Consider the following 12,455-nt stretch of genomic DNA (forward strand, 5'->3'; position numbering starts at 1 on the left):
GTCACTCCAAGGGGAGGCCCCCAGTGCAGGAAGGAGCAGGAGCAGCCAAGAATCTGTTCCCCTTTTCCTGTGGCAGAGTTGCCACCGGCCATCTGTTGACCTGCCTGGCAAAAGGGAGACAGCCTAGCAGGTCACTCCAGGCTGGTTTCTGGGGTCCTCAGAGCAGGCTTTGAGGGGAGCACAAGACAACAAAGAAAAGAGAGAAAAAGGGTGAGTGGAAGAGAGGAAAGGTAGACATTGGCCATGTTTTCAGAGAGCCCAGGCTTGTCCCTTCCACGCTGCCCTTGCAGGGCAAGCCAGAGGTGACCAGCTAGTCTGAAAACAACAGCATGAATTTTGATCCTCTGTCCAGCAGCATCTTCTGGGTTCCTAGGAGTCCTTATCGGAGGCCGTTGCCAGCATCTTTAGCAGGGGGGGCACCTTCTACCGCAGTAGCGGCTGGTGATGCAGGAGAGGTCACAGCACCCAGAGTTGATGGGCACTCCGTCACAGCTGAGGATGCTGCCAACAGCAGCGGAGGTGGAGGAGCCCACAACGGTGTTCTGCGGGAAGGAGCTGAGGATGGGGCCGGGCAGGGTCACCACCACGGGAGAGGGCTCAATGACGACGGTGGAGTTCTGGCACTGCCTGACACAGGGCTCGTTGCAGCTGTTGGCCAGCGGGGTCGGGCCGCAGGGCTGGCAGGGCTGGCACTGGTCACAGCAGGACATGTCTTGGGGCTGGAGGTGTACCTGGGAGAGAGGGCAGGGAGGAAGCAAAACATGGGGAGGCGTGAGGAGCATTCTGTCACCACACCACGAGGGAGCCAAAGAAGATGCAGGGCCGGGAGATGGAGGCTGTGCAGAGATGTCTGAGGGCTTCTTGGCCTCGTCCTGCCAGGGCCCAGAAATAGCCATGAGCTCCCATGCGGCTACTGCCTAGCCCTGAGTCCAGAAGGCACCTGAGTACAGTCTCAGACTCCCTCCATGTCTAACCTTCTCCCCGCTTCCCTCTCCCATGACAAGCAGCCCCATGATGTGGCATAGAACCAAGCTGGTGTCAGCTGAGGGGCCCGTTGAGGTGAGACCTGCCTTTAGAGAAAGCAGAGAAGGAGAAGGGGGTTGAGACTCACCTGACTCCCAAGGAGATGGAGGCAAGAGAAGTGGATGAGAGAGTGAGGAGCTGGGCTGGCTTTTATCATGGACCTTTGCTGCCCCAGGCTGCCAGAGGCATCCCTTGCAGAGGTGATTCTTTTCTGACAAGCTCATCTTGAATGCAAAACGTCTCACCTAATGCTATAGGCTGTGTTTTGGCTCCCTGAATTGCTGTCGTTTCATTTCCTGCTTTAGGCCAGGCACATTCCCCAGTGACGGCATCTTTTGTGTGACAGGATGAGAGGCCCAAGCATTTCCGGAGCAAAACACGTCAGCGTGGGCAGAGGACTCAGCTCACATGCTGGAGGAGTCCCGTAAAGGACACTCAAGGTAGACTAAACAGCTGGCTTAGACTACACACACACACATCCAGACCTCTAGTCATCTAGAGCTAATTGAGAAGGCTCAAGACACCCCAAGAGAGACTGTCTACACTATCCAGAGCCACCACGCAAGTCTTGGACTTGACAGAGTCAGGGGGAAGACTGATCTGCAGTGGGTGAGAGTGGGAGGTGCAGTTGATGAGAGTAATGTGCCCAGCTTGAAACCATTTCACCCCCACAAAAGCCCTTTCCCTGCTATCGGTCTGTCCGCGAGTAGCGTGGACGTGGCTATGGGGTTTAGCCATGGGCTGGAGGTGCTTGTAGGCTCTGGTAGGACAGCCTGTGGGTTCACTTCTGATCGCATGATGAAGCAAGCCATGCGCACGTGACCAGGTATGCAGGCCTTGCTGTGAGCTTATGCTAGCTGGGCAGTTCAGAGGCCACGACTGGTCAATTACAGGATCAGTGTCTCCAGAAAGATGACTTGTCTCGTTTACCATGGATGTCTGCTTGGGATGGCATAAGTGCCGTGTGTGAGCTGATGTCTCTTCAGTGACTGTGGGAAGAGTCTGTAGAATCTTTTAGAGCAGGTCCAGAGGAGGCCCATGAAAATGGTCAGAGGGATGGAACACCTCTCCTATGAGGGAAAGCTGAGAGAAGTGCAGTTGTTCAGCCTGGAGAGGAGAAGGCTCTGGGGAGACCTTCTTGCGGCCTTCCGATACTTAAAGGAGACTTATAAGGAAGAGAGAGAAAGACTGTTTACCAGGGCCTGTAGGGACAAGATAAGGGGCAATGGCTTTAAACTGAAAGAGGGTAGGTTTAGATTGGACGCAAGGAAGAAATTTTTTCCCCCAGTGTTAAATGCTGCGTGTGACATCATATGGTATGGAATATCCCTTGGTCAGTTGGGGTCAGCTGTCCCGGCTGTGTCCTCTCCCAACTTCTTGTGCATCCCCAGCCTCCTCACTGGACGGGTGGTGTGAGAGGCAGAAAAGGCCTTGATGCTGCGTAAGCACTGCTCAGCAATAATGAAAACATCCCTGAATTATCAACACTGTTTTCAGCACAAATCCAAAGCATAGCCCCATACCAGCTACTATGAAGAAAATTAACCCTGTCCAGGCCAAAACCAGCACAGCCTGCTCCACACCTCGTGCTCAAGAAGAGGAGGCAGATGACGCCATCTTCAGGCAGTTGGGGAAAGCCTCACCATCATAGGCCCTGGGAACCACGGGTGGGTTTTAGCACCTCAGCATCTGCCTCAGGGGCAAAACGGCCGGGCACAAGCAAACCAGGAAATGTCCTGCTCCTCCACACAGCTGTACACACACAAAAGCACACCCATACACACACCTGTGCCCACACAATGATGTACATGCAGACCGGTCACACACATTCATGCTCTCCTGCCCTCCCCCCGCAAAGAAGTCCCATGTTACAAGGAAAAGAAGAAAAATCCTCCAGTGCTAGAAGGTCCCAGTGGACCTTGGTGATCTCCTCAAGGGTCTGGGACCAGCCCCTGCCCTTGCAAAGGGAGCGGTGGCACAGTGACACACTCATGTGGCAGCAGAAGGGTGTGTGTCTGGGACAAGGCAGACTCCCCTCTGGCTACAGACACTGAGGCTGGGACATCAGAAGTGATGTAGTAGGGAACCTGTCTCTAGACTCACTTTAAGGTAAATGCCCTCTCTTCCAAAGGCAGAGAAGTGCAGACGCAACCTTACATTACAGAGCAGCTGGAAAAAATGGTTTGGCTACCCTGTGATTTTCCATGCATTCTTTTTCTTTTTTCCCCAGTTTGAATTGATGTGCTGGCCTTGTTTCTTCTTGTCTTTTGCATGCAGGTACAGGTGGTGTAGTTGCCTGTAGTGAGAGGGAGCTGGCTGCAGCCTCCTCTGTTAACCTTGAGCTGGCTGAGTTGATCTTGCAGCCAAGATAGGCAAAAGAGTTTCTGCACAAAATAACAATACAAGAGTCATGACAGTGTATTTGCTTTACCTGGCAAGGTTTTGGTACTGAAGGGCTGCACGGATGGCTTCTGTGAGAAGATGGCAGAAAGAGCCAGTAGCAGCCGCCTCCAGGATGGACCCGCTGCTGGCCAAAGCTGAGCCCGTCAGCAACATTGGTAGTGCCTCTGTGATAACATATTTAAGAAAGGGGAAAAAGCAGTGTGCAGCAGCCAGAGGAGGAGTGAGAAAAGTGACAGCAACGACTCTGCAGACACCAAGGTCAGTGAAGACGGAAGGGGAGGAGGTGCTGCAGGAGCTACAGCAGAGATACCCCTGCAGCCCTGCAGAAGACAATGGTGACACAGCTTGTCCCCTGGCAACCCATGGAGGACTACGACGGAGCGGATATCCACTCTGCAGCCCACAGAGAACCTCGTAGCAAAGCAGGTGGAGATGGCCTGAAGGAAGTTGCAGCCTGTGGAGAACCCACACTGCAGCAGGCTTCTGGTAGAAACTGTGGCCCATGGAGAGGGGCCCACACAGGAGCAGGTTTTCTAGCTGGACGGGTGACCCACACTGGAGAAGCCCATTCCTGAAGGACTGCAGCCCATGGAAAGGCCCCATGCTTGAGCAGTTCATGAAGAATGGCAGCCCATGGGAAGGCCCCATGTTGGAGAAGTTTGTGAAGGACTGTGTCTTGTGGGTGGGACCCCATCCTGGAGCAGGGGAAGGGCATGAGGAGGAAGGAGCGGCAGAGATGAAGCAGTATGAACTGACCGCAACCCCCATGCCCCATCACCCTGTGCTGTTTGGGGGGAGGAAGTGGAAGAGTTAGGTAGGAGTGAAGTTGAGCCTGGCCAGAAGGGAGGGGTGGGGGCAATTTGCTTCTAGGTTTGTTTCATTTTTCACTATCCTACTCTCTTGCAGTTAATTGGCAGTAAATCAAATTAATTTCCCCAAGTCAAGTCTGGTTTTCCCATGACAGCAATTGGTAAGTAATCTCCTTGTCCTTATCTTGACCCACAAGCCTTTCATCGTATTTCGCCCCCCGTCCTGTTGATGGAGGGGACTGAAGGAGCGGCTTGGTGGGCACCTGGCAGCCAGCCAAGGTCAATCTGCCTCAGACACATAAAGCAAAGAGAGGAAGCATAGAAGAGCAGTGTTGTTATGGCTGGAAGTACCAGAGATGTCCTGTCCCCCTTGTCCCATGCCCTGTAAAACAACGGTGGCAGAGAGATCACTAAACAGCCCAGTTCCTTGTGTGGTGTAGAAAAGAAGGAGGAGCTTTGGTGTGGCTGGAGGGCAGGGGCATCCAGCACTTCATGCTTGACGCTGCATGGCATGCGGTGAGGGGAAGCAGTCATGTGAGGCTCCATCCACATAATGGTTCTGCATGAGATAAAAGAAAGGAAGGATTTTCATGGACAACTTGGAAGGTGGAGTAGCAGCTATGGGCCATCCCAAGGGCTGTTCCCTTCTTTAGCCCTCTTCCCATTCCGCAAAGCAAATCGTCTTCCGGAACTCAACACCACCCCCTGTCAGACCAGTGCAGCTCCAACCATAGCAAGAGGAACACTCTTCCTCAAGAGGTCATGTGGCTGCTGACCCCTGAGGGCCTCCTGCCTTTCTGGATGTTTGTGGGCAGAGGCACAGCAGGGCAAGGCCTGATCGTCACAGGCAGCAGAGCAGCCAGGGATGACTTCCTCAGCTCCATGAGAGAGTGCCCCAAAGAGGATCCACTGCAGGGTGTGGAGCCTCTCATTCCTCTGTGGATGGAGAAGAGTCTCCTTGTGCTCTCACCTCCCCCATCCACCCCACAGCCACATCCTTCTGCTTTGGCCGCTTGGCAAGTGTCCACAGGGGGAAGGACCACAGGGAGGCAAGGCTTGAATGCAGCAGAGCTTTAATGAGTCAAAAGAGGGCAACGAGTTCACTCCAAGTGGAGGACAGAAGTGCAGGGAGTGCTGGGGACAGCCGAGAGTCTGGAGTCCTTGGCCACGGGGAAGTTCCTGCATCATGCCTGCCCCGTGGAGGGAGAGGAGACAGATGGTCCCTACCAGGTTGGTGTTGGGGAGATGGTGTGGGCAAGGGGATAGGCAGCAAAAAGAAAAGGGAAAGGCAGGCAAAACCATTCAGGTATACTGAAAACAGCATCCAAAAGACGGATCCTCTGCCCAGCACCATGTTCTGAGTTCCTCAAGGTGTCACCCTGGGGCTTTTGCAGCATCTTTGTCTGGAGATGGGGCACCTCCTGCCTAGTAGCGTCTGGAAATGCCAGAGAGGTCACAGCACCCGGAGTTGATTGGCACTCCATCACAGCTGAGGATCCTGCCAACAGCAGCGGAGGTGGAGGAGCCCACAACGGTGTTCTGCGGGAAGGAGCTGAGGATGGGGCCGGGCAGGGTCACCACCACGGGAGAGGGCTCAATGACGACGGTGGAGTTCTGGCACTGCCTGACACAGGGCTCGTTGCAGCTGTTGGCCAGCGGGGTCGGGCCGCAGGGCCGGCATGGCAGGCACTGGTTGTAGCAGGACATGTCGTGGGGCTGGAGGTGCACCTGGGAGAGAAGCAGGGAGGAAGTAGAGCACAAGGGTGACTGAGGAGCAGCCTGGTTACCCTGTCACAAAGGAGCCAAGGCCCATAATGAGTGGGGAGCTGGAGGCTTGGCCAGAAGACACGCAGTCTTCATTGCCCTACAAAGAACTGCCTGACCCAGGGAGACTCTCTCCTAATTCCTAAACCAAAACGCCCCTCGACCATGTCCCAGCCTCCCTCTAAGTAGTCCTTCTCCCTGCTTCCCCCTCTCAGGACAAGAAGATCCAAACCCCAGCACAGGCCAGAGCCAGTATCAACAGAGAGGTCCATCGAGGAGAGATCTCACTTTGGAAGAGAAGGAGAAGGGGCTTCAGACTCACCTGGTTCCCAAGGAGAAGGAGGCAAGAGGAGTGGATGAGAGAGCAGGGACTTGGGCTGCCTTTTATACCTGCCCTTCTTTGCTGCAGGACCAGAGGCAGAGGTAACAATTTTCTGACAAGCTCATCTTCAATGCAAACCATCGCAGCTAATGATATGGGCTGCGCTTTAGTTTCCTGCACTGCTGCCTTTTCATTTCCAGATTTGTTCCATGCCCATTCCCCAAAGAAGGCTTCTTCTGAGCAGCGGGATGAAAGGCCCAGGATTTTTAAGGCAGGAATGCAGCAGTGCAGGCAGAAGACGCAGCTCAAGCGCTGGACAGGTCCAGAGCAGGCAAGTGACATTAGCCTGGCTCACCCTGTTGGGGCTCTTTGAAGTGTCATTCTCAGGAAGGAGCTCCAGCAATGCTCAGCTGGACACCATGGCCTCCCGTGCATGAGGACGTGCCATGTCCTGGTCTTTCCTTCCCTCCTCAGCTCAACCTGATGGTCCATTCTTGTTCTTGCCTCCCCAGGTGTGTGCGTTGTGCTCCTAGGTTTTGACCCCCTCCTGCCTAACACTGCCCAGTCCCCAGGGGTCCTCAGCACGGTCCATGGTTCATGGTGTTCTTGCGTGTGTTCTTGTCTTGTGTGTACTTGTAAGCAGCCGGCTTTGTGTGGATGCACGTCGGAGCATATTTATGTGTACAATCCCAAGCTGGTGTGCATAAGCCTGTGTCTGTGTGTCCTTGTGTGTCCCTCATCACGAGGGAATATGCTGCTCATGGCAGGGACACTCTCCACTGCTTTCTCCAGGAGCACCGCAGAGCAGCAGGTTCCCAGGGTCAGGAGGAGCCTGAGTGCAGCTGAGTGGTGATGGCACCAGACTGCTAGAGAACTGTCCAGGGAAGAGGCACTGAAATGCAGCCACTGTCTCCTGAGCCCTCCTTTCCCTGCCCCTCCAAAGCTCACGCTCCGCTGCTGCTGATTTCAGGCCCCAACAAGGATGGTTTCACACCAGTTCTGATCCACAGTTTAATTCAGTGGAAACAATACTGGGAATACCTCAGCATGGCTGGCAGTGCTCTCTGCCTGCCTCTCCAGGCCAGGACACAGCAGCTCTCCCCAGCGCAAGAGTTCAAAAGGATGGGGATTGCTTTCTGGGGAAGGAGAAAGGCTGAGGAATCCTGCTGATCTTGCGCTGGCCATCCCTGAGTGGATCTGCTTCCAGTGCAGGGTCATTGGTGTCTGGGGTGGTGCACGACCACTCTCATGTCCGTGTCAAGGCCAAATGTGCAGTTCATCGGCCTGGTGCTGTGTCAGGCAGGGACTGAGACCTTGGATCAAACAGGTACTGAATGAAAGGAACACGGATCCTGATATCCCTGTGCTGTGAGTGGAAGGACAGACCCTGTGGCCTGCACAGGAAAGGCAAAGAACTGGTGACTGCTTTGGACTTCAGCCCACAAGGACCTTCCTGCCCCACACTGGAATCTCAGTCTGAGAGCCCAGCAACCGCCCCTGGGAAGGAAGGGGCATTGGATTCGAGACCGCATCCCCCAAAGCCAGCTGCTGTCCCACAGGGGTGTCCAGAACAGACCCTCTTTCTGACAAGGGCTGTGCACAGTGGGTAAATTTTCTGAGCCCATCTCCCTGCCTGAATGGCTGTCAGCCTGAGGCCAGGACCATCTTGGACTCAGCGCAGTCAAGTGCAGTCACGGGCTTTCCCCCTTCCCTTTAGTGACCTCGGTGAGATCAGTGCCAGGCAGCTCTGCTGGGAGAGCTCAGCCAGGGCTGATTCCCCTCCTCGTGGGTCTGCTTTTGAGCTGAGGCTCTACTGCATCTGAGCGCCAGACTCATTGCTTCCTCGTCAGGTAACAGGCACCGTGGAAAAAGGGAAGGGCAGGGGAGGTGTGTACCTAGAGTTTAGCAAGACCTTTGACAGCCTCTCCCGTACTTCCTTGATGACCAAATTGGAGACGCATGGGTTCAGTTAGAGGATGGCAAGGTGGGTGGAAAAATGGCTGCACTGCCAGGCTCAGAGAGTTGTGACCACGGTGCAAAGCCCAGCTGGCCAACACTTATGAGTGGGGTGTAGTAGTCGGGATCAGCAGTAGGACCAATACTCTTTAATGTTGTCAGGAGTGTTATGAGTGGGAACTCCCAGCAAGTCTGCGGATAACACCCAGCAGGGGGAATGGGCCGTAACTGTCAGACACGGCTCCTGTTTAGAGGACCTGGACAGGCTGGAGAAATGGGCTGACTGGACCCTCAAGAAGGCCAGACAGAGCAAGGGCAAAATTTTGCATCTGAGGGAGAAACCAGCCTAGGCAGTCATGCTTGCTGGCAGCTGCCTGCCTCGGAAGCAGATCCATAGAAAAGGACGTGGGGCTTTAGGAGAGACCCAGCTGAACATGAGACAGCAGCGTGCCTTTGCAGCAAACAGGACCAAGTGCATCCTGAGCTGTGTCAGTCAAAGTGTTGCCAGCAGGTCCAGGAAGGTGACCCTGCCCCTCTGGCCCTTGAGAGACCACAGCTGGAGTACTGCATCCAGGTTGGGGCTCCCTGGTCCAAGAAGGATATTGACATACTGAAGCGAGCCCAACAAAGACCACCAAGTCAGTTAGGGGGGCTGACAAACATGACATGCGAGGAGAGGCTGAGAGACGTCAGCCTGCTCCTCTTGGACAAGACACGTCTCAGGGGACACCTTCTTGTGGTCTAAAACTACTTTTTTGGAGGAAATGGAGAAAATGAACCTAGGCTCTGGAAGTGCTCTGCAGCAGGACTAGAGGCAATGAACAGCTGCTGGAACATGGGGAGTTCCAGTGAAGCAACAGGCTACAGGAAAGAATGAGAACAGGAATGGATTACCCTGGGAGTTTCTGTAATATTCATCATGGAGTAGCCTGATCCAACATGAACTGTTCCAAGAGTTGATCCGTATGACCTCTGCAGGTGCCTTCCGACCTGCGTTCTGACTCAGTGATTCCCCCTCTCCCCTGCCCCGAACCCTGCACGGCCATGGGCACATGTGTCCTCCCAGCCCCTTGGCCACAGCACAACTTTCAGGCACTGTGCCGGGAGTGCAGAGAGGCAGCTGAAGGGAGGGAGGCTCTCAGCCTCCTCCCTGCCAGCCGCAGGAAACCAGTGGCTGCTGCTGGCAGCCCCTGAGCTCGGAGACAGCTCCGGGAAGCGGGTCCATCTCCTGGGTCAGGGCCCTGCTGCTGTGCCAGGCTGCTGCTGGCGCTGCGCGGGCTGCTTCTTGCTGGGGAGGTGTCCTTGCCGGAGGAGCGGGAGAGGGCATTGCCCAGGAGACAAAGTGGTGCCCGTGCAGAGCCCCTGCGCCCTCGCAGCCCGGGCGAGACCCCGAGCGGCGCCGGCGCAGGGCTCAGCCCCGGGGCGGAGCTGGCGGAGGCGGCGGAGAGGAGGCGCCGCGGCCGGAGCAGAGAGCCGGGGCTGGCGGGGGGCAGCGAGGCGCGGGCGGCGGAGCGGCGGGATGCGGCGGTGCCGGGGCGCGGCGCTGGCGGCGCTGGCCGCGGTGCTCCTGGGTGCGCGGGGCTGGCGGGGGTGCACGGGGGCGGGGGCTGTGCCCGGGCTGTTCCTCTCCTTCTTCAGCGTGTCCTTCCCCCTGCCTGCCTCTCTGCCATCCCTCGTCCCCCTTCCAAACCCTCCGAGCGCTCGCTTCCTCTTCTCCCTATTTTGCCATCACCTCTGGGGGTACAAGCCTGCTTGCATGTACGCCTGCCCTTCCAGGCACCTGCTCTTTCCCCCGTGCATTTGGCAGGTCTTACTGCCCTGACTGTAGCCCTCTGCCCTTCACTGTAACAACCCGTCTCCCCATCTACTCTTCCTCTCCCCATCCATCCATCCACGCACCCAGCTTTTGACCAATCTCTCCGTGCACCTAGCACCGTTAAGCCCTCTTCCTACCCCGAGACCCCTCTCTCATCTCTCCGTTTCCTTCATGTCTGTTAGGTACAAGTTTGCTTTCCTGCACCACACCGTTATTGCATACATCCTCTCGTCCCCTTTGCATTCAGCATTTGTTCTTCTTCTGAATTCAACCCTTCATCCTTTGCTGCAACACACCCAACTCTCCTGTCTCCTCTCCCTCTCTCCATCCATCCATCCATCCGTTCATCCCTGCACCCGACTTTCATTCTAACTCTGCATGCAGCAATTTCACATTCCCTCCCAGACTTCTCCCCTTGCTCCACACACCTGCCCCAGGACCACTCTCCATCCCTGTTGATGGGCACGCGTCGCCATCCGTTCCAGTCCAGCTCTGTCTCACTGCCACTGTTCCTGACTGTTTCTCTGGGAAAAGAGCCACCAGAGCTGCGCGATCTTTGGTGATCTTTGGTCTTTCCTTCTCCTTTCTCGGCAGTGGCTGTGGCCAGAGCCCAGGTGCAGCAGGAGGCGTCGGCAGAGACCACCGAGGGCACCGCCATCAGCATCAACTGCTCACACCCCAACATACAGAGCAACGACTATATCTACTGGTACCGTCAGCTCCCGGGCCGAGGCCCTGCATTCATCACATTTGTTCACAAAGGGTCCAAAGAGCTGCCGGACCTGCCGGGGCGGCTGTCGGTGGCGGCAGACCGCCGGTCCAGCGCCCTGCGGCTCGCCTGGCCCCGGCGCGGGGACGCAGCCGTGTATTACTGCGCCCTGGGAGACACGGGGAGAGGAGCCGGGGCTGCGGCCGGGCACGAACCGCCGCGGGCGGGGCCGGGCCTGCGGGGCGGGGCCGGGGGGACAGCCCCGGGCGGGTCCGCCAGGGGGCGCTGCCGCTCCGCCCGCCGGCACCGCCTCGCCCCGCCCGGCCCCGCCCGGCCCCGCCCAGCCCCGCCCGGCGGGCCCCGGGGCCCTTCCCCTGCCACCGGGCATTGTCATCAGCATCAGCACTGCCACCGGCATCAAGTATCCCCACCGCAATCGTCATCCAGCTTCTTCTAGAATCATAGAATCATTTAGGTTGGAAAAGACCTTCAAGATCATCGAGTCCAACCATTAACCATGGCCACTAAACCATATCCTGAAGTACCCTGTCCGCTCGCTTTTTGAATATCTCCAGGGATGGTGACTCAACCACCTCCCTGGGCAGCACATTCTTCCGAGCTTCTCCATTGTTTCCCACCACGGGATCTCTTCCGGTCCTCGGAAGCCATCCCGCAGAGTCAGGAGTTGGAGCCCAACACAGACACGAGACAATGACGTAGGGGTGACTGAAACCCTCAGGCTTTCTCCATAGGTCCCAGACGATGAGGCTGTTGTAGAGGATTTGGCTCCACACCAAATGCAGAGCCTTTTGGTGTGCAGGCGAAGTCCCAGAGGTGGGATGAAAGCTTGGACACGCCTGGTGTCCCAGACACATTGGGGGCTCAAGGGGTGCCAAGGTCATGTCTCAGAGGCAGTCAGAAAGAGAATTGCTATGTTTCCCAAAGGGGTCGAAGGTCTGAGGTTTGCTGAAGCTGAAAGCCGTCCACTGACCAGAAAGGTTTCTGTAGAGCTGGTCCCCAGGGAAGCCTGCATGGCTCTAGTAGCTCACTCAGCTGTTCAAGGTCCATGCTCCCGGGCTGCAGAAGCAGAGAGGAAAACCTGGTTTCTGCAACGGCAGAGGCCCCTGTCCTGAACTGGCAAAGGACGCCTTCTCCAGGCATTCCTTGGATGGGCTTCCAACAGGCCAGGTTGCATGCTTGCCTCAGTGGTGGTGTCTGGGAGCCCAGGGCAGCACAAGCAGCTGTGCCCTTGTAGGAAATCAGACCAACTGCACTCTGAGATGTCTTTTTAAAAGGGTAGCCAGCCGGGGAAGTGATCCTTCTCCTCTGTCACTCATGAGGCCATGCCTGGGGTCTTTTTATTTCTCACTTCTTTTTGACCCTGAAAATTCTCAAGTACTGGAATGCACTGTTCACAGCTATTTTACAGGCTCTGGCCTTGGAAATTTTCCAGGCATGACAGGCACAGCCCTGAGCAGCCTGATCTAATGAGACCTGCTCTGAGCAGGGACTTGGAGTGGGTGATCTGCATCAGGCCCTGTCCAACCTAAATTGTGCTATGGTAAGAGTAAAAATAGTGTGGCTACAAGGCTTTGTTAAAGGCTACAAGGAAGGCGAGGTCAAATGCAGATCCTACTTGTCTTGAGGAAACCG

At 56.1% G+C, this 12,455-nt stretch overlaps 1 protein-coding gene and 1 pseudogene across 1 annotated transcript; both read right to left on the reverse strand.

Annotated features, from left to right (window-relative positions):
* Positions 1–404: 404 nt before the first annotated feature.
* On the reverse strand, positions 405–1,247 carry LOC138685823 (feather keratin Cos1-1/Cos1-3/Cos2-1-like; annotated as a pseudogene).
* Positions 1,248–5,660: 4,413 nt separating this feature from the next.
* On the reverse strand, positions 5,661–10,700 carry LOC138685824 (feather keratin Cos2-3-like). The gene is made up of 2 exons (XM_069786173.1): positions 10,522–10,700; positions 5,661–5,963 (listed from the first exon to the last, which is right to left on the reverse strand). Exons 1-2 carry the CDS (start codon positions 10,567–10,569, stop codon positions 5,661–5,663), a joined length of 351 nt encoding a protein of 116 aa, XP_069642274.1. The 5' UTR covers positions 10,570–10,700.
* Positions 10,701–12,455: the final 1,755 nt, after the last annotated feature.

Source organism: Haliaeetus albicilla, chromosome 7 (genome assembly GCF_947461875.1).
Source record: "Haliaeetus albicilla chromosome 7, bHalAlb1.1, whole genome shotgun sequence".
NCBI lineage: Eukaryota > Metazoa > Chordata > Aves > Accipitriformes > Accipitridae > Haliaeetus > Haliaeetus albicilla.

Coding starts and splice junctions, on each gene's coding strand:
- LOC138685824 (XM_069786173.1), bottom strand. CDS start 10,569: ATGGCGACGCGTGCCCATCAACAGGGATGGAGAGTGGTCCTGGGGCAG. Junction 5,964..10,521: donor GGAGAGTGGTCCTGGGGCAG/GTGTGTGGAGCA, acceptor CTTCTCTCCCAG/GTGCACCTCCAGCCCCACGA.